The sequence below is a fragment of the Lonchura striata genome, chromosome 5 (genome assembly GCF_046129695.1).
Source record: "Lonchura striata isolate bLonStr1 chromosome 5, bLonStr1.mat, whole genome shotgun sequence".
In the NCBI taxonomy this organism is placed as follows: domain Eukaryota; kingdom Metazoa; phylum Chordata; class Aves; order Passeriformes; family Estrildidae; genus Lonchura; species Lonchura striata.
This window is the reverse complement of record NC_134607.1, coordinates 38,475,449-38,493,408: the sequence shown is the minus strand read 5'-3', so window position 1 is coordinate 38,493,408 and position 17,960 is coordinate 38,475,449. Positions and strand designations below refer to the sequence as shown.

The following is a 17,960-nucleotide window of genomic DNA, read 5'->3' as shown; positions in this document are numbered from 1 at the left end:
TTTTTGAGGGGAATTACAAAAAAGATCTCTAAAATGGTTCAGTTAAACAGAACTCCTACAAGTTTATTGACTTTTATTTTTGAACTCTTCAAATAGATAAATGAGTATTTAGAAGAGCTACTTAGAAAAAATGTAAAAATCAGGGAGTTATCACTTGTTTGTTTAAAACAATTGGAGGAGCAAGAAGAAAAAGAAAGGAAATGCAGTAAGATCAAACCAGATCTACTTTTGCTACTGATTTAATTAACTCAGATAATTCAGCTAATTTACAGACAATTAAATTCAGATTTTTTTCTTTCATATTCTCCAGAGGTAAAAGTGTGCTGGTACAGAATTTCTCATAAAATGAGATCTTAGATATAAACCAAAAATGTGTGTGTGCTGATGTAACACAAGCTAGTACTTTCCCATAGCTGGACAAATTCATGAGGGGCATTTGGAGGTGGCATTGATGTAGGCAAACCAAGGTACACAAAAGCTGTGGCAGGTATCTAGAGAAAAGAATGAGAGCTAATGGCAACACCCACATTGAGGAGTTGTCATGTAAATACCTCACATGGCCTAAGTACCAAAAGACAATATTAGTAGCTGAAGGGGAAAATCCCTATTGCATCATCAAGTTACTCAATCCATCTCTGGAGCAAACTCAAACTTCATCAAGACCAGAGAGGGCAGGTCCCAGTGCTAAGGAACACTGCTTGGCCCCCAGTCTTCCATATTCCAATGCCAGCTACAAGCAGTATCTCGTGAAACTTGCAGAAATGCCTCTGTTGTTTCAGTGGACAGGCTTGATGTCTCTCTTGTTAGCAGCTTTGAATTTGAAGAGATTTTCTACTAGAACTTAGTACTTCAAGTAGCCCAAGGGATATCAAAATGAACATAAAGTCAGAACTCTTAACTGGTAAAAATTTGAGCTTTATGGTAATTATGGAAACCAACATGAGAAGCAAACAGCATAATCAGTCTTCAGAGGATTTAAATATGCTGTGAGCAAGCTCTACATTTATCCCAGGTCAAATATAAAACATAAATGTGCAACCTTCCAGTTTTAATCCCTGCTCCACCACTGATTCTCTGAGCCATCTAAGATAGCCTCTCTCTTCCCTTCTGTCTTTTCTCCTTTCTCCCTTCCAATTCTACGCTCACCTGAGCTAGATCTGCTTCTTAACATGTGCCTCAAAAAAGAGGTTTGCACCATTCTTTGGTTTACTTCTAAAAGCAGTGATCTCTCTCCAGTTTTCCCCTCTTTTTCTGTGGGTTAAGTCCCACATTTTGAAAACAAGCACAAAAATTCAAGCAAACAGAAATGACAGCCACACTATTCTGAAGAAAACCTGCATTTTCTTGAGTCTCAAACAAGGCTTTTGAAGATTAGTGCTGATTCCCTTCAATCCTAGCCATATTTCTCTTATCCTTTCTGCTAAATGGGAAGAATTCTCATCATATTGCTAACAAATGACTTTAACTTGCTTCTTTACTCCCTGCAGTGGAAGAAAAAAATCAGCTGAGTATGGCAGAAGTCTGCTCTTAATGGACATGAGCATACACCAGATCCCACCCTCTCTAAGTGACTTGACATAGACTTCCTGAATGCACACTCATTAGCTCAATCCTGCTTATACAGCATACAGGAAATAATATTAAAGTGATCCATGAAGTCGCATGTAGGGCCATAAATTTCAAATTGAGACATATTTCATTTCTGCACTGGTAGGCATATGGAGAAGAGGACTTGAGGGGGATAGTGTTCCTGATACCTTCCCCCAGTGAAGCCAAGAAATAAACCTGAGCCATGCTGAGGACTGGTGAAGAGGCATGAGGGTCCTTCACCAATGCATAGCGGTATCTCAAAAGCTTTCATTCTTAAAATATGAGATATGACTCTTAGACTTTTTATTTTGACCCCAATCTGCATGTGCAGAACACAGTTACCTAAAGAAACGTATCTGGCACACAAGCAAATGATGCTTTTGGAGATGGCCCCCATGGTCTCTGAACTGCTACCTCAGCAAAAGACAAGTATGGAGTAAAGGAATGGGGGAAAGAGTGAGAAATTATACATATTCTAATGATGCCTTTATTTTCCAGCAGCTCTATAACAAAAATCACTGTGATGCTGAATCTAACCTCACTAAAAACAGCCACAGAAAACCTGCCCCACTGCAAACATTTTCATTATTTTCCTCTGCAAACAGGCTTTCCTTTGTTTACTATGTTTTTAAGTATATGAGTGCACAGACTACCTACAGTATCAGGTATTCTAGCATGGGAAAGGTGGCAGATGAGGCTAGGATTGCTTCTTTATATGAATATAAATTAATCTATCTGAGCCACATATGCTAGTGAGCTGCAGCTCATCCTCAGTCAATTCATGTCCCTGACAGGCTAACTTGTCCCAAGCTCTCCAGAAATCATGTAGATGAAAGAGCCAGGCCTGTGGTATAGGAATTACAGGACTGGAGAGTTAAAAAGGGATTTGCAAATCAAGTAGCAATGCCTGCCTTGGCTTAATTTAATTTATCATATTCTACTGTTGCTCCCCCCTCCTAGCAGCAAATCAGAATTGTACACAGAAGCAGTTATGGTGTGAGACACTACCTGATCTTTCCTGCAGCACCTAGTTAAAAATATGCTCAGTATCCTTTGAGCTCTGACCTGCACACACTGAAACAAAGATAGGGATGAGTTTACAGATGAACACAGGATCTGGCAGCGAGCACACTAAGTCATTTCTCTGCCCTCCTTCTGCACCTTATCAGTGACATTTCCCTAACAGCACAAGATTCAGCACCAGGCTCACTGCATTTCAACTCCCCGAGGAACCTCCCTGAGATCCTCCCAGGGATAACACTTTATCTGGCAAGCACCAGAGTAAAAAGTGAAAGCATTAGTTAATTTTGCACCTTGGCTGCTCACATCCACAGACACTCCAACTCAATAGCAAAGATAACAGATAGAGGGAAGAATTCTTCTCAAATCTCTTAAAAACCCCACCTTACAACATTACTGCAAAGAATATTTTGAAAATCCATTTCCTCTAAACCAGACACAGTCTTTTCCCCATACACACATGCAGCCCTTTAAGAAATATTTTATTCTTTTCACAGCAGAACCTGCATTGCTTATTCCCTGGCACAGAAATGCAGACATTGACCTACTCTACTCCATTTTACACTTTCAGATCAGTTTGGCAATTCAGAGCTGGGGAGAGGGAAAAGGAAGAGAGGGAAATGTGCTGCTGCTATGCTTTTCCCTGTGCTGTTGCTGTAAGAAAAAAAATGATGATGGGATTACAACTAAATATTGAACTAAAGGGAAGTGTTCCACCTAGAGACCATCTTCATCAGGCAAAGCAATGGGCATGCTACCTGCCAAGAGACACTCTTTTAGGACTGAATGCACTTGCTGGTTCTGTGGTAAAAAATGATGCAGAGGTATGGCCCCCAGTAGTAATTAACAATGTTAATCTTCTTCTTCCTCTCTATGGTGATAAAAAGAGTCATTTTTATATTTAATTAATGCAGAGGATCATTCTGGAAACTGGCTAATGAGGCTCTGATCACATTACCATGAAAATGTGCATTAACACCACAACTGAGGAGGCTGCTTCATGTGTAGAGAATCCACTTTGTAATTAGCCCACTGTGAAATGAATCACGTCAGGAGGAACTCTGAGGGAACCAGTGGGCACTGGGCACTTAGCTGCTGCTGTGCCAATAGACCACCAACATTCTAAGCTGTTTTTTCTTCCCTGCACTGCCTGTCAGCAGCAGTGCAGTCCAAAACTGCCAGTGTTCAGCCTCTATCAATGGCAATGTGTCAAAGCCAGAACAAATTATAGAGAGGGAGAGAACAGATGCTGAAAGGCACTAAACTTTAGTATCCGTGAGTCTGCTATGCCAAGAGGGAAAAAAAGCAAACAAAAAAGCTGCAAATCAAATACTGATTCAATAGGATCTGACCAAAAATTATGGACTATTATGGGGAAGTACTTGTTTCATCTTTTCTCATCTTATTCTGAGGGAGCTGGGAACAGAGCAGCAGCAGCAGACTGCTACTCTGCTATGCACTACACTGTTAGGATGCTGAAAGAGACACCAAAATACCTAAATGGGATTACGATCTTTGTCTAGTAGTATACAGAAATAACACACACACAATGAATGAACAAGCAGCACATCTCACCCATGGAACCCTGTTGTACCTGTTTAAAGGTGACAACATTTCAGATTTGTTTCAATTTTAATTAATTAATATGAAAATTTAACACACTGCTCAGCCAGCACAGACATGACATAACAACTTTGTTCCTTAACTTAAAAATACCTGAGATCATAGACCTAAGGTTTTCAGAGGCAGCAGTACAATTTATCTGAAATCAGCCTTATTACCAAAGCCAAGGGCTCCCTTAAAACACCACCGATACGGTTCAGTGAGACTGCTGCTATATGACTGACATCTTGGCAGAAGATGCACAAAAATGTTAAAAGAATCCCACAGGAAGTCATCTGAAGGGGGAGTGGCATATGAGCAGAAAACAACAGGCACCCAAAATACTAATAATTACCAATCTCCCCCCAAACAATTTCACTAGCATTTTGCAAAGGAAAGAAAAAAAGGCAAAGCAAAACAAAAGCATCTCTACTTACTGTCTGTAAAGCACACACATTTTTACTCTGGAGATGCTGGTAATATCCTCTGCACTCACCTGTGAAACTTCATAGAGCAGTTTGTAGTGTTCCTCTCTCTTCTGAAAAGTGCACAAATTGCAGCCCATCCTAATAAGCAACACAAGAGCAAAGCCTCTAATTTCCTCAGCACTGAAAGGCAAATGCACTGACGGGGAATCACCCTCCAGACTTGTCTACTGTTTTTCATCAGTCACTCCAGCCCCGACACAGGCACGCCACTGTTAGCTGGAAGCACAAGGCAGGGCAGTGCGTAGCAGCATGCTCTTCTTCCCTTTCCCTAACTATCTTACACTCACGTATACACACACAGAGTTTCGACTCAGTTCATGGCAACACTCCCCCTGTCTCTGCATCAGTGCACATGACTACACAGATTCCCACTCATGAATATTAATAGCATCTCATTGATTATTTATGACAGAACGTGTTAGCAGGGAGGGGTGTCATAGCTGCTGCTGATGACAGATGAATATTCACTAATTAAGAAGCAAATGTACTGTGGTTAAACAAAATTCACTTGTGTCAATACCAACTCTGTTTATTAAGGTTAGAGAGACTAAGCTGCACGCATTTCACCCCCACTTGTCTCAATTTCTACAGTAATTGTGAGACTAATTCATTAATGGGGAGTGGGAAAAGCAAAAGTCAAGTCTTATGTTAGGTCTCCACCTTGTGCAACAGGGATCACAGAATACATTCAAAATATTTGTAAGCATTTTAGGGGAGTGCTTGTGAAATGTGAGCTGATGTTGCTAAAATTTAAGCTAAAGAAGGTAGGAGAGAAAATTAACCCAGATGGCTATACTGATAGCTCCAACTCTGACACTGCCAAATTTAGCCAAAATTACACTGTATTCATAAAAGGCATAATTCCACAACAATCATGCATATATAGGATATGTGGAAATGCAGGTGTGCTTGACCTGGTGCTTTTTACATATAGACGCATATTTTACTGTTTATTAAATAATCTCCCATTCAAGTATCTTTCTTGCATGTATAACAGATTAATCATAACTGCAGGCCAAATTTCTCAGAAACTCAACAGATACACCCTCTCAGACTCCCCGGTATCAAAGCTATTATTTTAACATGCCATTATATACAATTTTACCATTTGTAAATTAGTTTTTTATTGTGCCACAATTGTCAATGTGTGTATAAAGGAAAAGATGCATTTAAAATTAAAATAAGCCCACGTTAAATATTAAGGCCAATGGAAATAATACTTAATTCAAGGCTGACATTAATCCATGTATTGTACATAATGTAATCCAATGTTAGTTATGCAAGATAAAAAGCCCAAGCCATAACAAAACAGGATAGAAAAAGCAAAAGCTGCTCCTTTTTTATCTTTACTTTTTCAGCAACTTTTCTCATAAAGAATGATATCAAGTGCTTATTTCAAAACATCTTTAGTCTGGAGAGGATAGCAGGGGATCCAAAGCAGAAATAATTACTTTGAAACAAATGAAACCAGTTAGTTGAGATTAACACTGGGCCCTAAAAAGTTGCATTTACTAGGAAATCATGTACAGCTACTTATTTTTTTGGACGCAGTTTTCTAAAAGTGCTTTGTCAAATATTTAAAATCAATAACAGGAAATTATTCTAATGAGCATTAATTGATAAGAAATTGTCTTTGCATCTAGCAGCATCTCAAACACCAGCAACACTGGTAGCAAGCAGATCAACAATCATGTGCTGCTTATCAGTTCAGCCTCTTGGGATATAATAATCTGATTTTCTGGGCCCTAATTTTACTTAATAGACAGGATGAGAGCCAAGCAGAGAAACGTACAGGAAAAACCGGACCATTGTTGCAAACTCTGCATAGTAGTAAAGTTTGCTAGAACCTCTAGGTAAATTATAAATAGGTTGAGACTAAATCTTAATTAAATTTCATCTCCTTTAATAAATGTGCAGAGTCAGGAAGAATCAAATAATGACCATTAACAGAGCAAGCTCTTCACATACCAGCTTCCAGCAGTGTTCTGAAACAGAACATTAATTTTCATTTTGTGGAAGAACCTGAGCAGGTAGGTTTGGTTATGAATTTCCTCCAAAGCCCAAGGATTTCAAAGATGAACCATGGAGGCCAGTTCATCATTGTTAGAAAGAATCAGCCTCTGTTCTACTCCTCCACACTCACATGAAATGCTGTTCATGCTGAGAGGTTTAAACCCATGTAGCAAACATCAACTCAGTCTTTGAAGGTTTCTGTATTGTGAGGTGCAGAAAGATTCTCAGATGTGTAAATTTTGAACTTAAGAAAGTCAGATCAATGAACAAGACAACAATCATGCAAGGACAACCATGCCATCTTTTGACAAAAGCGTTCTCTTCTTCCACTGATGCAACTTTATCCTCTGACACATACACAATTTGAAAGCCAAACTACATTCTTGAAAGGAAACATTATTTACCCTAGTATATTTTTGATGGTTTCTTAAAATATCAGGTTAAAAAAAGACATATTATTACAGGATTCCAATTATATACAAGAAACAACAACAACTAATAGACAAAATAAGCAATGGAAAGCTACAGCTAAGCTTTCAGCAGTTTCGCCTTACAGTGTCTATTTTGCTCTTTCTCTGGTTCTTTTGTTTACTTCTCTGGAGACAACATAAGCATGGCCATTAATTTATCAAGAGCCTGCCCTCTGCTCATACAGAGTAAAAAGGTTCTGCTTCTGCAACCATTAATGGCCACAGTCTGAAGGGCTCAATAGATTTATTAGAGAAGTAAAGATGTACTTCCAGGTTCCTGAGCTCCATCTAACTGTGATCTTACATGTGGTCAAAATACAAAACTTTGTGCAGCATATAACAACATTCAAGGCAAAACTTGGTGGAAGTATTAACTAAAAAGAAATATGTGATGTGTTTTGGCCAAGTTATGTTAAGAATTTGATATTAGTGAGAAAGCATTCCTATTCCTCATCTTTATTGCCCTCCAACTTTTTGTAGCTAAAGGGATCAAAAAGGTACAAAAACATAATCAGGTCACTCTTATTTTATATGTAATTCATAGATAATCCAATAATTCAATGCTTTTCTTAATTTGGAGTTTTCTATGATCATTGCCTACAATTAAATCTTACCAGAAAAACAAAAATAATAATTTACAGTCAAACCAGCAATCAATAATGCAAATGGATGGAGTTCAATTTTAAGAGAGTTACAAAAAAAAATTGTTAACATTTTCAAACAACATGTCCTTGTTTAGGTTCTCTAATTAATTTTAAGTATCTAGGAGATTACTTATATTTGATATACAGTTACCTCATTGACATACAGTACTGTCTAATTACAAGAACCCATGCTTGAAAATTTATAATTGCAAAATTTCAAGACAAAGACACTGCAAATTAAAGACCTTTATAGGTTCTTTATCACACACTAAAAGACCTGTAATAAAATATAACATTTATTTTAAGTAAGGATAATGAAGCTGTTGGTCCAAACAGAGTGGTAAAATCCAGTGAAGTATATGTGGAATTCCAAGTTTTCTTTGCAAGCCCTTGAATTCACACTGTCTTCCTGATGTACCAACCCCACAGAATTTACTATATAAATTTTGAGGAATTCCAAGAAATCTGGCTCTCAGAACAGATGGCAATGCAATTTATAGTCTAAGGGCTGCATGGCTGTAAAACAGAAGTATCATAAGAAAAATGGAGCTGGAGAAAGCTTTTGCATATCCCCACTGTTCTGAACAAAAGCTTGAACTCATAAAGTGTAACCTCAGTCTGGGTAGATCTTTTAGTCCATTGGGATATTTAATGTTTTTAATGAAGCCTCAGCTCAGGTGATCTTATGCATCAGTCAGTTTGCATTATTAGAAAAACAAGGAAACTTCCAGACTTATGATTGCAGAGAAAAACTTAAAAAGCTTGAGTAAATATAACCCAAAGACTCAGAATTTGCATATAAGCTGGCCAGCTTAAACTCTAAAATAACATAATATATATATGAACCAGTAGGATAAATGAAAGTGTGAGCTATAGAAGTACAAAGTCATTTAAATGGCTTAGGCTTCAATAAAATGGATTTTTGCAAAGACAATAAACTAGAAAATCTTACCACAATCCCTACAAGATACATGAAAGTCTTCCTCAAAGTAAAAATGATGTACATTTTCTACAGTCATCAGACCATACTTGAAAATGCATGGACATAAAAACTAAGAATTTCTATCTATGATAAAATGCAATGTTCTCTGGAACATCAAGTTAGGAAAGACATTTGTTTAATCTCATATGCTTTACCATAGCTACTAAGATTCCATGCACTGGTCAAAGTCACAGCAAAATTAAACGTGGCAAGAGAAGAGGCAGGACATGGACTTCCTATGCTCTGTATTTCCCAGGAGGACTGTAATTCCTCTGAAGCCTATTTAGACCTGCCTGACTGTAAATCAAATGAGCTCCATAAGTGGAATTTTCCATTGGGCTCAAATACTTCCTGGAAGGCAGGGAGCGCCCATAACATCATATACAAGTCCAGTCTATTGATATCTATTGATTGTCTTTCCCACCCATGATTACATTGACATAGGAACTATGGGATCCTATGGGATTTATGGGATTCCTTGTCAAAAATACAAATACCTGTCTAAAGGGAAATGGAAAGCAAGGGCATGAGAAATCCCCTCTGCCATAATTGCTTACAGTACAAGTTCTACTTGTTCTTTTTGCTCTATACAGGAAAAAAATAAAATAACCCCATTTTAACCCATTTATCTACTAATACAATGTGAATGAGCTGGCTAGCATTCTTTGGGGAAAGTACAATTCCTTTACCACGTCTACCAGCCAAACTTCAGACTGATCAGAAACTGTTTGTCTCTTTTCTTTCTCAAAGATTCATCCAGAATATTTTTCCCCATGGTTTTTACTCTGAGTGGCTTCTTTATCACCCTTAAACAGGTGCCATAATAGTTAGTGAAACATTGCAGAAAAGCAAAGGATGCCTAATACTGAATTTTAAGTCCTCTAGGAATACATAATGTTGGTGTCAGGACTTGGTTAACATCTTCTAGAAGGACCTTGACTTTCTCTTGACTTTCTCTATCTCATTAGTTATTTATACGGAAACCATCTCACACAACTTCATGTTTTTTAAACCATATGATCATGTGAAACCAGGCTTTTAATTGCACTAGAGAGTTTTAACACTATGGAGCACACAGAGTAGAATTACTCATAAATAACAATTTAAATGATTTAAAGGAAACAAGAATTAATCAGGATAGCCAAACCTAAAGTGTATGAACAAAGTTCTGAAAAAGCTCTGATTATGGACAAATTTAGATGTGAAGTCCCATTTCAATAAACATTAAATACTGCACTTAGGGAACACTGCTAAAATATTCAGTCATGGTCTCTAAAGTAATTATATCTACTCAGAAAAAAGGTTTGGAGTTGTGGATAGTTTCCTCCAATTGCCTGAGGAAAAGATTAATAGTGGAGCAGCAACTATTGAAACTGCACAAACACCAGAAATATCCATATTTTATCCATATAGCCAGCAGTTCTGGTCTTCCCATCTTTAAATCATTTAAAGAAAATGGAAGAGCTATGAAGCACAAATGAGAAATATCAATAATAATTCACTTTCCCTGCATCTTCCATATTATCTCCTGATACAGAATGCATTCCTTCTCACATTACACAATGAAATAATACGACAATACATTTAAAACAACAAAAGAAAGACTGGATTTTTTTTTTTTTAAAGAAATTTGATAGTGGAATACATTACCTCAAAGGAAGCAAAAAGCAGAAAATAGTTCAAAAGGTATTACACAACTTTACAACAGGTAACTGTTCACTAGTCATCTACCTGCCTAGGAAGGCTATAATTCACCAACTTCTGGGAGCTATGAGAGATAGAACAACTATGATATTTCTCTCCATGCATCCCCTTGCTGATAGCTTGCCTGTATTTATTATTTTCCTCCTTGGAAATCTAATATTGGCCACATGATCCCTTTACTATTTTAATTCTAAAGGTTCAAACTTACCAGTTCTTACACAAAAAGCTAGAATATCTCTTTAACTGAAAGTTCCTTAGCTAATGTTAGGTGCTAATACAACATAAGAGTTCAACAGCATTAATGATCACATCACTTCGAACTTCAAATACATCTATAAAAGTACATTTTATTATTATCTGAATCAGTTTCAAAGCTTTTCAATCTACATCTGTTTCAAAAGTAAAAAGAAAACAAAAATTATTTTTCCCAACAGATTAAGATTATATCTGAGTTTTTTATACCTGTGTGGGAAATAAAGACCATTTGGAACTGAGATATGCCAAGCTCAGGCCCAGATCAAACAACAGCAAATATCAGTGAAAAGCCTCAAAGAGAAACTGAACTCACAGTACAAAATTAATTCAAGGGCTGAAGCTGCAGGGACTGGTTCAGAGGACAAGAACAGTGGTGAGGAACTCCTTGGCTCTTTTCTTTCCTCTGATACCTGAATCATTAGAAAACCTCTTCCTTTTTACATTCTTGTGAAATAAGTAACACCAGTCTTGCAAGGGCATCAACTCAATAAGCCTTTCAAGACTTTACAGAGCTTTTCAAAGAATGTGTTATAGACGGCTGTTACACCCACCCAAGTTCTGCTGAGGCCGCCCTTGCAGTCTTCAGCACTCAAATTAATTAACATGTCTTGTGTGGTTTCTCAATTAAACGTTTTAAGTTTTATACTGCTAATCAGTACAGAAGTACAAAATGAAAAATTACTCATGACTTGAGAAAGTCCCTTGCTAAAAGGCCCTTTGAGAGTAAGTGCCATTAGTTCAATAAATCTACAAGAGTAGTTTCGGTACACCCGAATATTTCAAAAGTGAAGATGCTGAGAAGAACAGTTTGTCATGAATATGGCACAACCAGTGCAGAGACACATTTACCAATATGGACATGTCACTGCTCACTTTCAAAGCTTGTACAAGTTGCAGTCTGGAAAAACTGTCGGGGGATACAGCAATAAAATAGATAATTCTGTCTTACCCCGTATAAATGGCCTACTGTGCCCTAGAAAAAACAGACCAGGATTAGGGAAGTTTTCATGGTCTTGAATGGATTTTCATGGTATTGAAGCTGAAAAGGAGAACTGTATTGAATCAGGCTATAAAAGCAGCTGCTTTTCTCCTCCACTAAAGTATAAACATGTTGTAATATAACTGTCAGAAGTTAACGTTACTATAGTAAAAAAATAATTTTTTAACACAGATATGATCTATGTCTCTAAAGAAATAGTTAGACAGAGGGGAGTTGGATGCTTGTGTGTAACTAATCACGTCTTCATCAACCTAAAGACAGTATTAGTGGTGAGTGTGATTGAATCTCAAACCTGGCTTCCAACACACACTTGATAGAATGATGGATGCAGGACTACACCACACAGTGCTGCAGGAGGCACTGCCCACACTACTCCCATGTCTGTCAGCTAGTCAGACTAGCTGAGTTTGGTTTAGACTGGTTTGATTTAAAATAACAATGTAAACTACAGTCAATTCTGTTTGTTGATAGTCACTAACTGACCACCATAAAAGCACCAATAATTCTGTTGTCATCAGCAAATGCTTTGTAATGATTTAAAATGAATGCAGCTTCCTCTTTGTGAAAATCCCCACAGCATCAAAGGTTTACTTTGTACGCTGTTTGGGCTTTCTAAAGTTTAAAATTAACTGCCAGTGCACCTGGCTTCTAGAAGATCATTAGGTAAATGTCCCAGCAAAGCCCAATCAACCTGGTTTTAGTTACCTTACCGTCTGCTCTAGAAGAAAATTAATGTTATTAGATGTGTCTTTCCCTGAAAATTGCTGGTGTTTGGTTACTGTGGCAGCTGTCAGGGAGGTGCAGGGGTCTCTCTGCTGGATGCTGACCCGGCAGGCTGCCTAGGCACAAGCCTGGTCCCAGCCCCATACCAGCCACCCAACCTGCATCAGGGTGCCCTGAGCCCTTGCAGTACACCAGAGCTCAGCCTTGCCAGTGTGCCCTGCCAAACCCCAGATCCCTGCAACTCCCACCCATCAAGAAAGAGAAATATCAGGTCTGAACTCAGGTATAAGGAGTTGGGAAGAAAAATATAGAAAAAATAAAAAACTCTTGCAGACCTACATGGATGGAGACAAATGAAATCTGATTAATGATGCCTCTTTTTCTTCTATTTTGATGTCCTGTGGAAAAGAAATTAGCATAGCAAATCCTGCTTTATCTCTGAATGAAATTCAGATCCTTAGTCTGAACCCCTCTTCTTTTTACTGGAATAAAAAGCCAAAATTAAGATCTTGTCAGCTTCAGAGGGGAGATTTGTCATACATCAGTGGTTTGCAGAGGCAGGTGCCCACCCAGCCCTTTCTGCCTGGCCACAGGGACACCATTGCCACTCAGCCTCTGCTCAGCTGCTGCCACCTTTACTTCCAGCAGCTTGCCAGGACTCCTGGATCATCTGAGCCCTCTGAACAGGGGCATTAAAAACTCTTTTTGAATATAGCTTCCTAAAATAGCTAAAGGACAATATAAAGTGGAGGAAAATAATTCAGTTACACTACAGTCAAAGAATGGTACAAATTACAGTGATGCACTTGACTTATATTTAGCATAAAAACATATGAAACAATATATACATCAGGATCACTTAAAATAAACCTTTGGATGGGAAGCCAGAATTGTAGAGGCAATGGTGTCATTCAATTTGCTAAGACTGAAGCAGATAAAAACCATCATTGTGCTCTAAAGAAGAGACACTTAACACCCTTACTCAACAGTAAGGATCAATTAATGAAATAGTAGCAATACCAGTGCAATTAATCTGGGATGAAAATCCTTCCAAATTTAACTTTCATGCAGTGAAATCATTGCTCTTGGATTTCAAAATGTGCCCTTCTTGAAATACATGCCCAAGCTCTGTAATGTATTTTGGTTGTCAATATCAATCATACATAAAAATAAAGCCGAGTCTAGACCAGAGAAATGTGGTTGAGACTGATCTCCTTTGCAGGGATCTTTGCTGTGTAATTCTCCACTGATGTTCTTCCCAGCTGGGAAAAGCATAATCTCTAAAGGTCCCTTCCAACACAAAGCATTCTGTGATTCTGTGGTTTATCTAAACTTTCCTTAGCAGGAAATGTCCACCATGCTTTGTCCAACACTGCAGTAAGTGCCCTCAGTACTCTTACACATTACCAAAGGCAAAAAATGCTATTTCTTAAAAATTGTAAAATAAAATTATATTTTTGCAGGATAGATATTTTAGCAGACACTGTTTGGAATTCTCCATGTCAAAAGGTTCAAGACCACTTACATAATCCTTCTTAGCTCCTTCAGTAAGGCAGGTCTTGTACTTATATTTGGAAGAGTTTGAAGATGCTCACAAGCAGACAAATACCTTCGCTGTGTCCTGACACCTACCAGCTTGCCTGACCAGACTTAAAGCCGCCTGATGCAATATAAAAATGGAGAAACATATTCTCATTTACTCCAGAGCAAATTTCTGTACTACTGAACCATTTCTTTCAAAAGAAAAACAAGGGGCATCAGGCCAGGTAGGCAACTCCTGTTGCTAAATATGTTCACATCTGTTTGCCCATAAGGAGTCAGACCCCACATTTTCAACTCATCTTCAGAGAGGAGAATGAGATGCTTTCATTTACTACAGGGGAGGAAGTAACATCTCTGAAAAAGGATTTTATTCATCAAACTTCAAACTACAGTATGTGAGTGTTTACACTAGAAGTAAAAGCAGTATATTTCCAAAACTCTTATTTTTTACAGAAATAAACTTTGTATCTTAAAAAACAGAAAGGTCTTTCAATAGAAGAATAAATATAACCTTCTCAAAGTTAATGTCTATTCTTTTCTCTATGATTCCCCCTGCAAGGATGTGAAACAAATCACAGGAAAATAAAGAAGAAAAATGGAAAATGAGGAGAATAACTGATTGGGAAAGGGTGAGTGCTTTTCTTCAAGATCTTTGCATCTAGTCTGAATATGTTTCATTTCTATTCAGTTCTTGTGCAGGACACTAGGATTATATGTATCAACTTAATTCAGTGATAAGAAAATCCTTACTATAAATCCTACCATGTCGGACAAATCTGCCAAGATCTTGATTATCAAAACAAATGAACAGGCATAAAATGTGACATACATAGCATAGCCTTTACATGATAAGTTAGCCCTCGCACAACCGACACACATAACTGTAAGGCAATGTTAAGGTTGCTATGATAAGCAATGTCTTTCCTTTCCCAGCACCTGAATCACAAGTTTTCTGAGTCAATGACTTCTAGCAAAAGACAAAATATATTCTGTAATTAAACATTATCTGCATATAACAGAACATATTTCTCTGTCCCACTGTGATCTCCTTCGAAAGTTAATGCTTTCAAGAGTGATTTCACCCTGCCGCTGCAGTGACTAAGCCAGAAGCCTTAAGGTTGTTATTTGCCTCTTCAGCAGATGCATTGGGGATTTATTGTAATGCTTTAGGGACCAGATAGTGATGGTCAAATAAATTATAAAAGTCACGCAGTGAGAAAGAACATTGTCAGCTCAGGGAAAACAAGAGTCCTGTCTCAAGCTACAGATCTGAATGAGAGGGAGAGGGAGAGGGAGAGGGAGAGGGAGAGGGAGAGGGAGAGGGAGAGGAGAGGAGAGGAGAGGAGAGGAGAGGAGAGGAGAGGAGAGGAGAGGACCTTGACTACGAAGTGATTAAAAATATGTTATCTCAGCAAAACTGCTCAAAATTGAAGTATTCAGTCAACAGCTGGCAGGATTAGCCAAGCTGTGCTGTGGTTCAACTTTTCTTTGACTTAAAAACAATATAGTCTATATGGAGAAGGCACTACAGGAATCAGCAATAGACCCACCACTGAATAGAGCTGAGAAACTGTCCTTGAGAAAAGTACATCCAGGTAACAAACTAAGAAAGAGTAAGAGCAAATGGCTGGAGAGGAAAACAGTAGGTGCTTGAAGTGGTAGAAGTAACTTTTTACACCAGGTTGACATAGGAAGACATAGGAATCCTAGATGTCATTTTTGTCTAGGTAATCTTCTCCCCTATGTGACAAGATGATGAAGCCTTATTTCGTCATGAGTGCGTCTGCTGGGGACCTCCAGTGGGGACACTGCCAGGGCAATGCTCCCACAGCCTCAGCGATTGCCTCCCTTCACACCTGGGCACTTAACAAGGGATAGGCTGGCTTGTGTTGACAAATTAACATGTTCTGCTGTTCACTAGTTTTTATTCAGATTATTAAAGAAATGTAGGGAAGCATCGAGAAAATTCATTTATTTGCCTTTCTGAAAGGAATTGGCAGCTTCCATAACTTTCTCTGGGGATTCTCATATTTACTTTGTTTAGACTTGAAGGAGAGTTTTAGAGATATAGATGCATATAGTATTTATTGGTTAGGTCTTGTGCTTTCCCCCAGCATTTGTCAGTAACTGCTATTTTCTGTCACCCTCTGGAAGATGGAGAGGAAAAGAATTTCAAGAGTGCCAGGGGAACACGAACTATGACTGCCTCTTCCATACTTAATGTGAGTGGATAAATACACGACGTTAGTTTCCAGTGCTGGTGCTCACTTCAGCACTTCAGTCCTCCTTCCATTCCTCCTCCCCTCCTCTCCTAATAGAAGAGGAAAGCCAGGAGGAAGTTGTAACATGACATTCCCTGTGTGTTGCAAAGGATAAATACTGCATCCCCCAGTGCTGCTTTGATGAATCTGTGTTTAGTCAGAGGTTAGATCAGTAAAGCTTGCAGTGGAGGGTGTGAAATAGCATTGATCAAACTGACTTCTGAAGCAGGGTGAAAGACAAAGAGAATCAATTAAACCTTTGGCCGTGGCATCCTGGTTTATTTTGCTGTGCACTGGGAAAACAGGTGTGTAGCTATTGCTTGTTGTAATATCCAAGCTGGCATTGTCGTGGGGAGCAGCCCCAGGGGCATGTGCAGCTGAGACCAGGCTGCTCCAAAGGTTTCCATGATCTCTCCTCTCCTCTCCTCTCCTCTCCTCTCCTCTCCTCTCCTCTCCTCTCCTCTCCTCTCCTCTCCTCTCCTCTCCTCTCCTCTCCTCTCCTCTCCTCTCCTCTCCTCTCCTCTCCTCTCCTCTCCTCTCCTCTCCTCTCCTCTCCTCTCCTCTCCTCTCCTCTCCTCTCCTCTCCTCTCCTCTCCTCTCCTCTCCTCTCCTCTCCTCTCCTCTCCTCTCCTCTCCTCTCCTCTCCTCTCCTCTCCTCTCCTCTCCTCTCCTCTCCTCTCCTCTCCTCTCCTCTCCTCTCCTCTCCTCTCCTCTCCTCTCCTCTCCTCTATTAAAAGCTTATCTGTCACTCTTTTTCTATCACTGTCCATGCTTCCATAGCCCTTACCTTATCTTTCTTAACTTTTTCTTTTTAACTCATCTTTACTTAATTAAAAAAAACCAAAACTCAAAAACGTAACATTATTCCCCTTGCATCTCTCTTCTGCTCTTTATGAAGCGTTATATTCTCCTTTTTTTCTATGCCATATGTCTTGTGAGATCACATTCCTCTATCTCCATAAATCTATTTACATCAGAGATTCCTTCTTCATCACGTCCCTCACAACAAAATCCTGCCTCCTCATCTGTTAAAACTGAGTTCTGAGTTTCTCAACAGATAGGTAGAGAACAGCAACCTTCTGAACCTCTGTCTGAACCCTGTACCTTGGAGAGCTTGAAAGAAACAGGCCTCTTCTCCCAAATAGGTCTATTCCAAGAAATTTCTTCCCAAACCTGACATATTCCTGGAATACAAGCCAATCTAAACTTAAACAGCAAGTGGATGATTTTAAAGACTTAACTAGCACTACTTAGAGCCTGAAATTAGGACCTACAAGTATTCCTGATGACTTTAAAAATAGAAAATGTTTTCACAGAGAACACACACTGAGCCTGTAACTGAATGTGGTGTAATCAAACAAGCTCTCAAAAGCTGAGAGCAAGTGTTTACTTCAAGAAACCATAGTAGGGCATCAAATAATGAGGAGTTTGAAGCCCACAATCCTGAATACTCAGTTTGACCTCTGGGTGCAAAACAAGGACAGCGTGCCTTCTCATTTCCTATGCTAATACCTAAGGTATCACTTCACATAATTACTACTATATTTGCAAAATGAACCACAAATCTCCCTTCAAAACGCATGTGTTTTTCACAGAAACCCATAAAAATTGACCTGATTATTCACCACATTCCCCAGCACAAACTACCCAAAGCTTTAGCCTGTGG

General features: G+C 38.7%; 1 protein-coding gene across 3 annotated transcripts in view; it reads right to left on the bottom strand.

Moving 5' to 3' along the window:
- The window catches only part of PDZRN4 (PDZ domain containing ring finger 4), a 228,406-nt gene that overhangs the window by 93,397 nt on the left and 117,049 nt on the right, over positions 1-17,960 (bottom strand). The window contains exon 1 of one of the 3 annotated variants that reach the window (XM_021545293.2): positions 4,709-5,048. The exons of the other annotated variants lie outside the window; for them this stretch is intronic. Within the exon in view, the coding sequence (XP_021400968.1) occupies positions 4,709-4,777 (69 nt within the window). The 5' untranslated portion in view covers positions 4,778-5,048. Of the gene's footprint in view, positions 1-4,708; positions 5,049-17,960 lie in introns of those variants that run through there. 3 annotated transcript variants of the gene reach the window in all.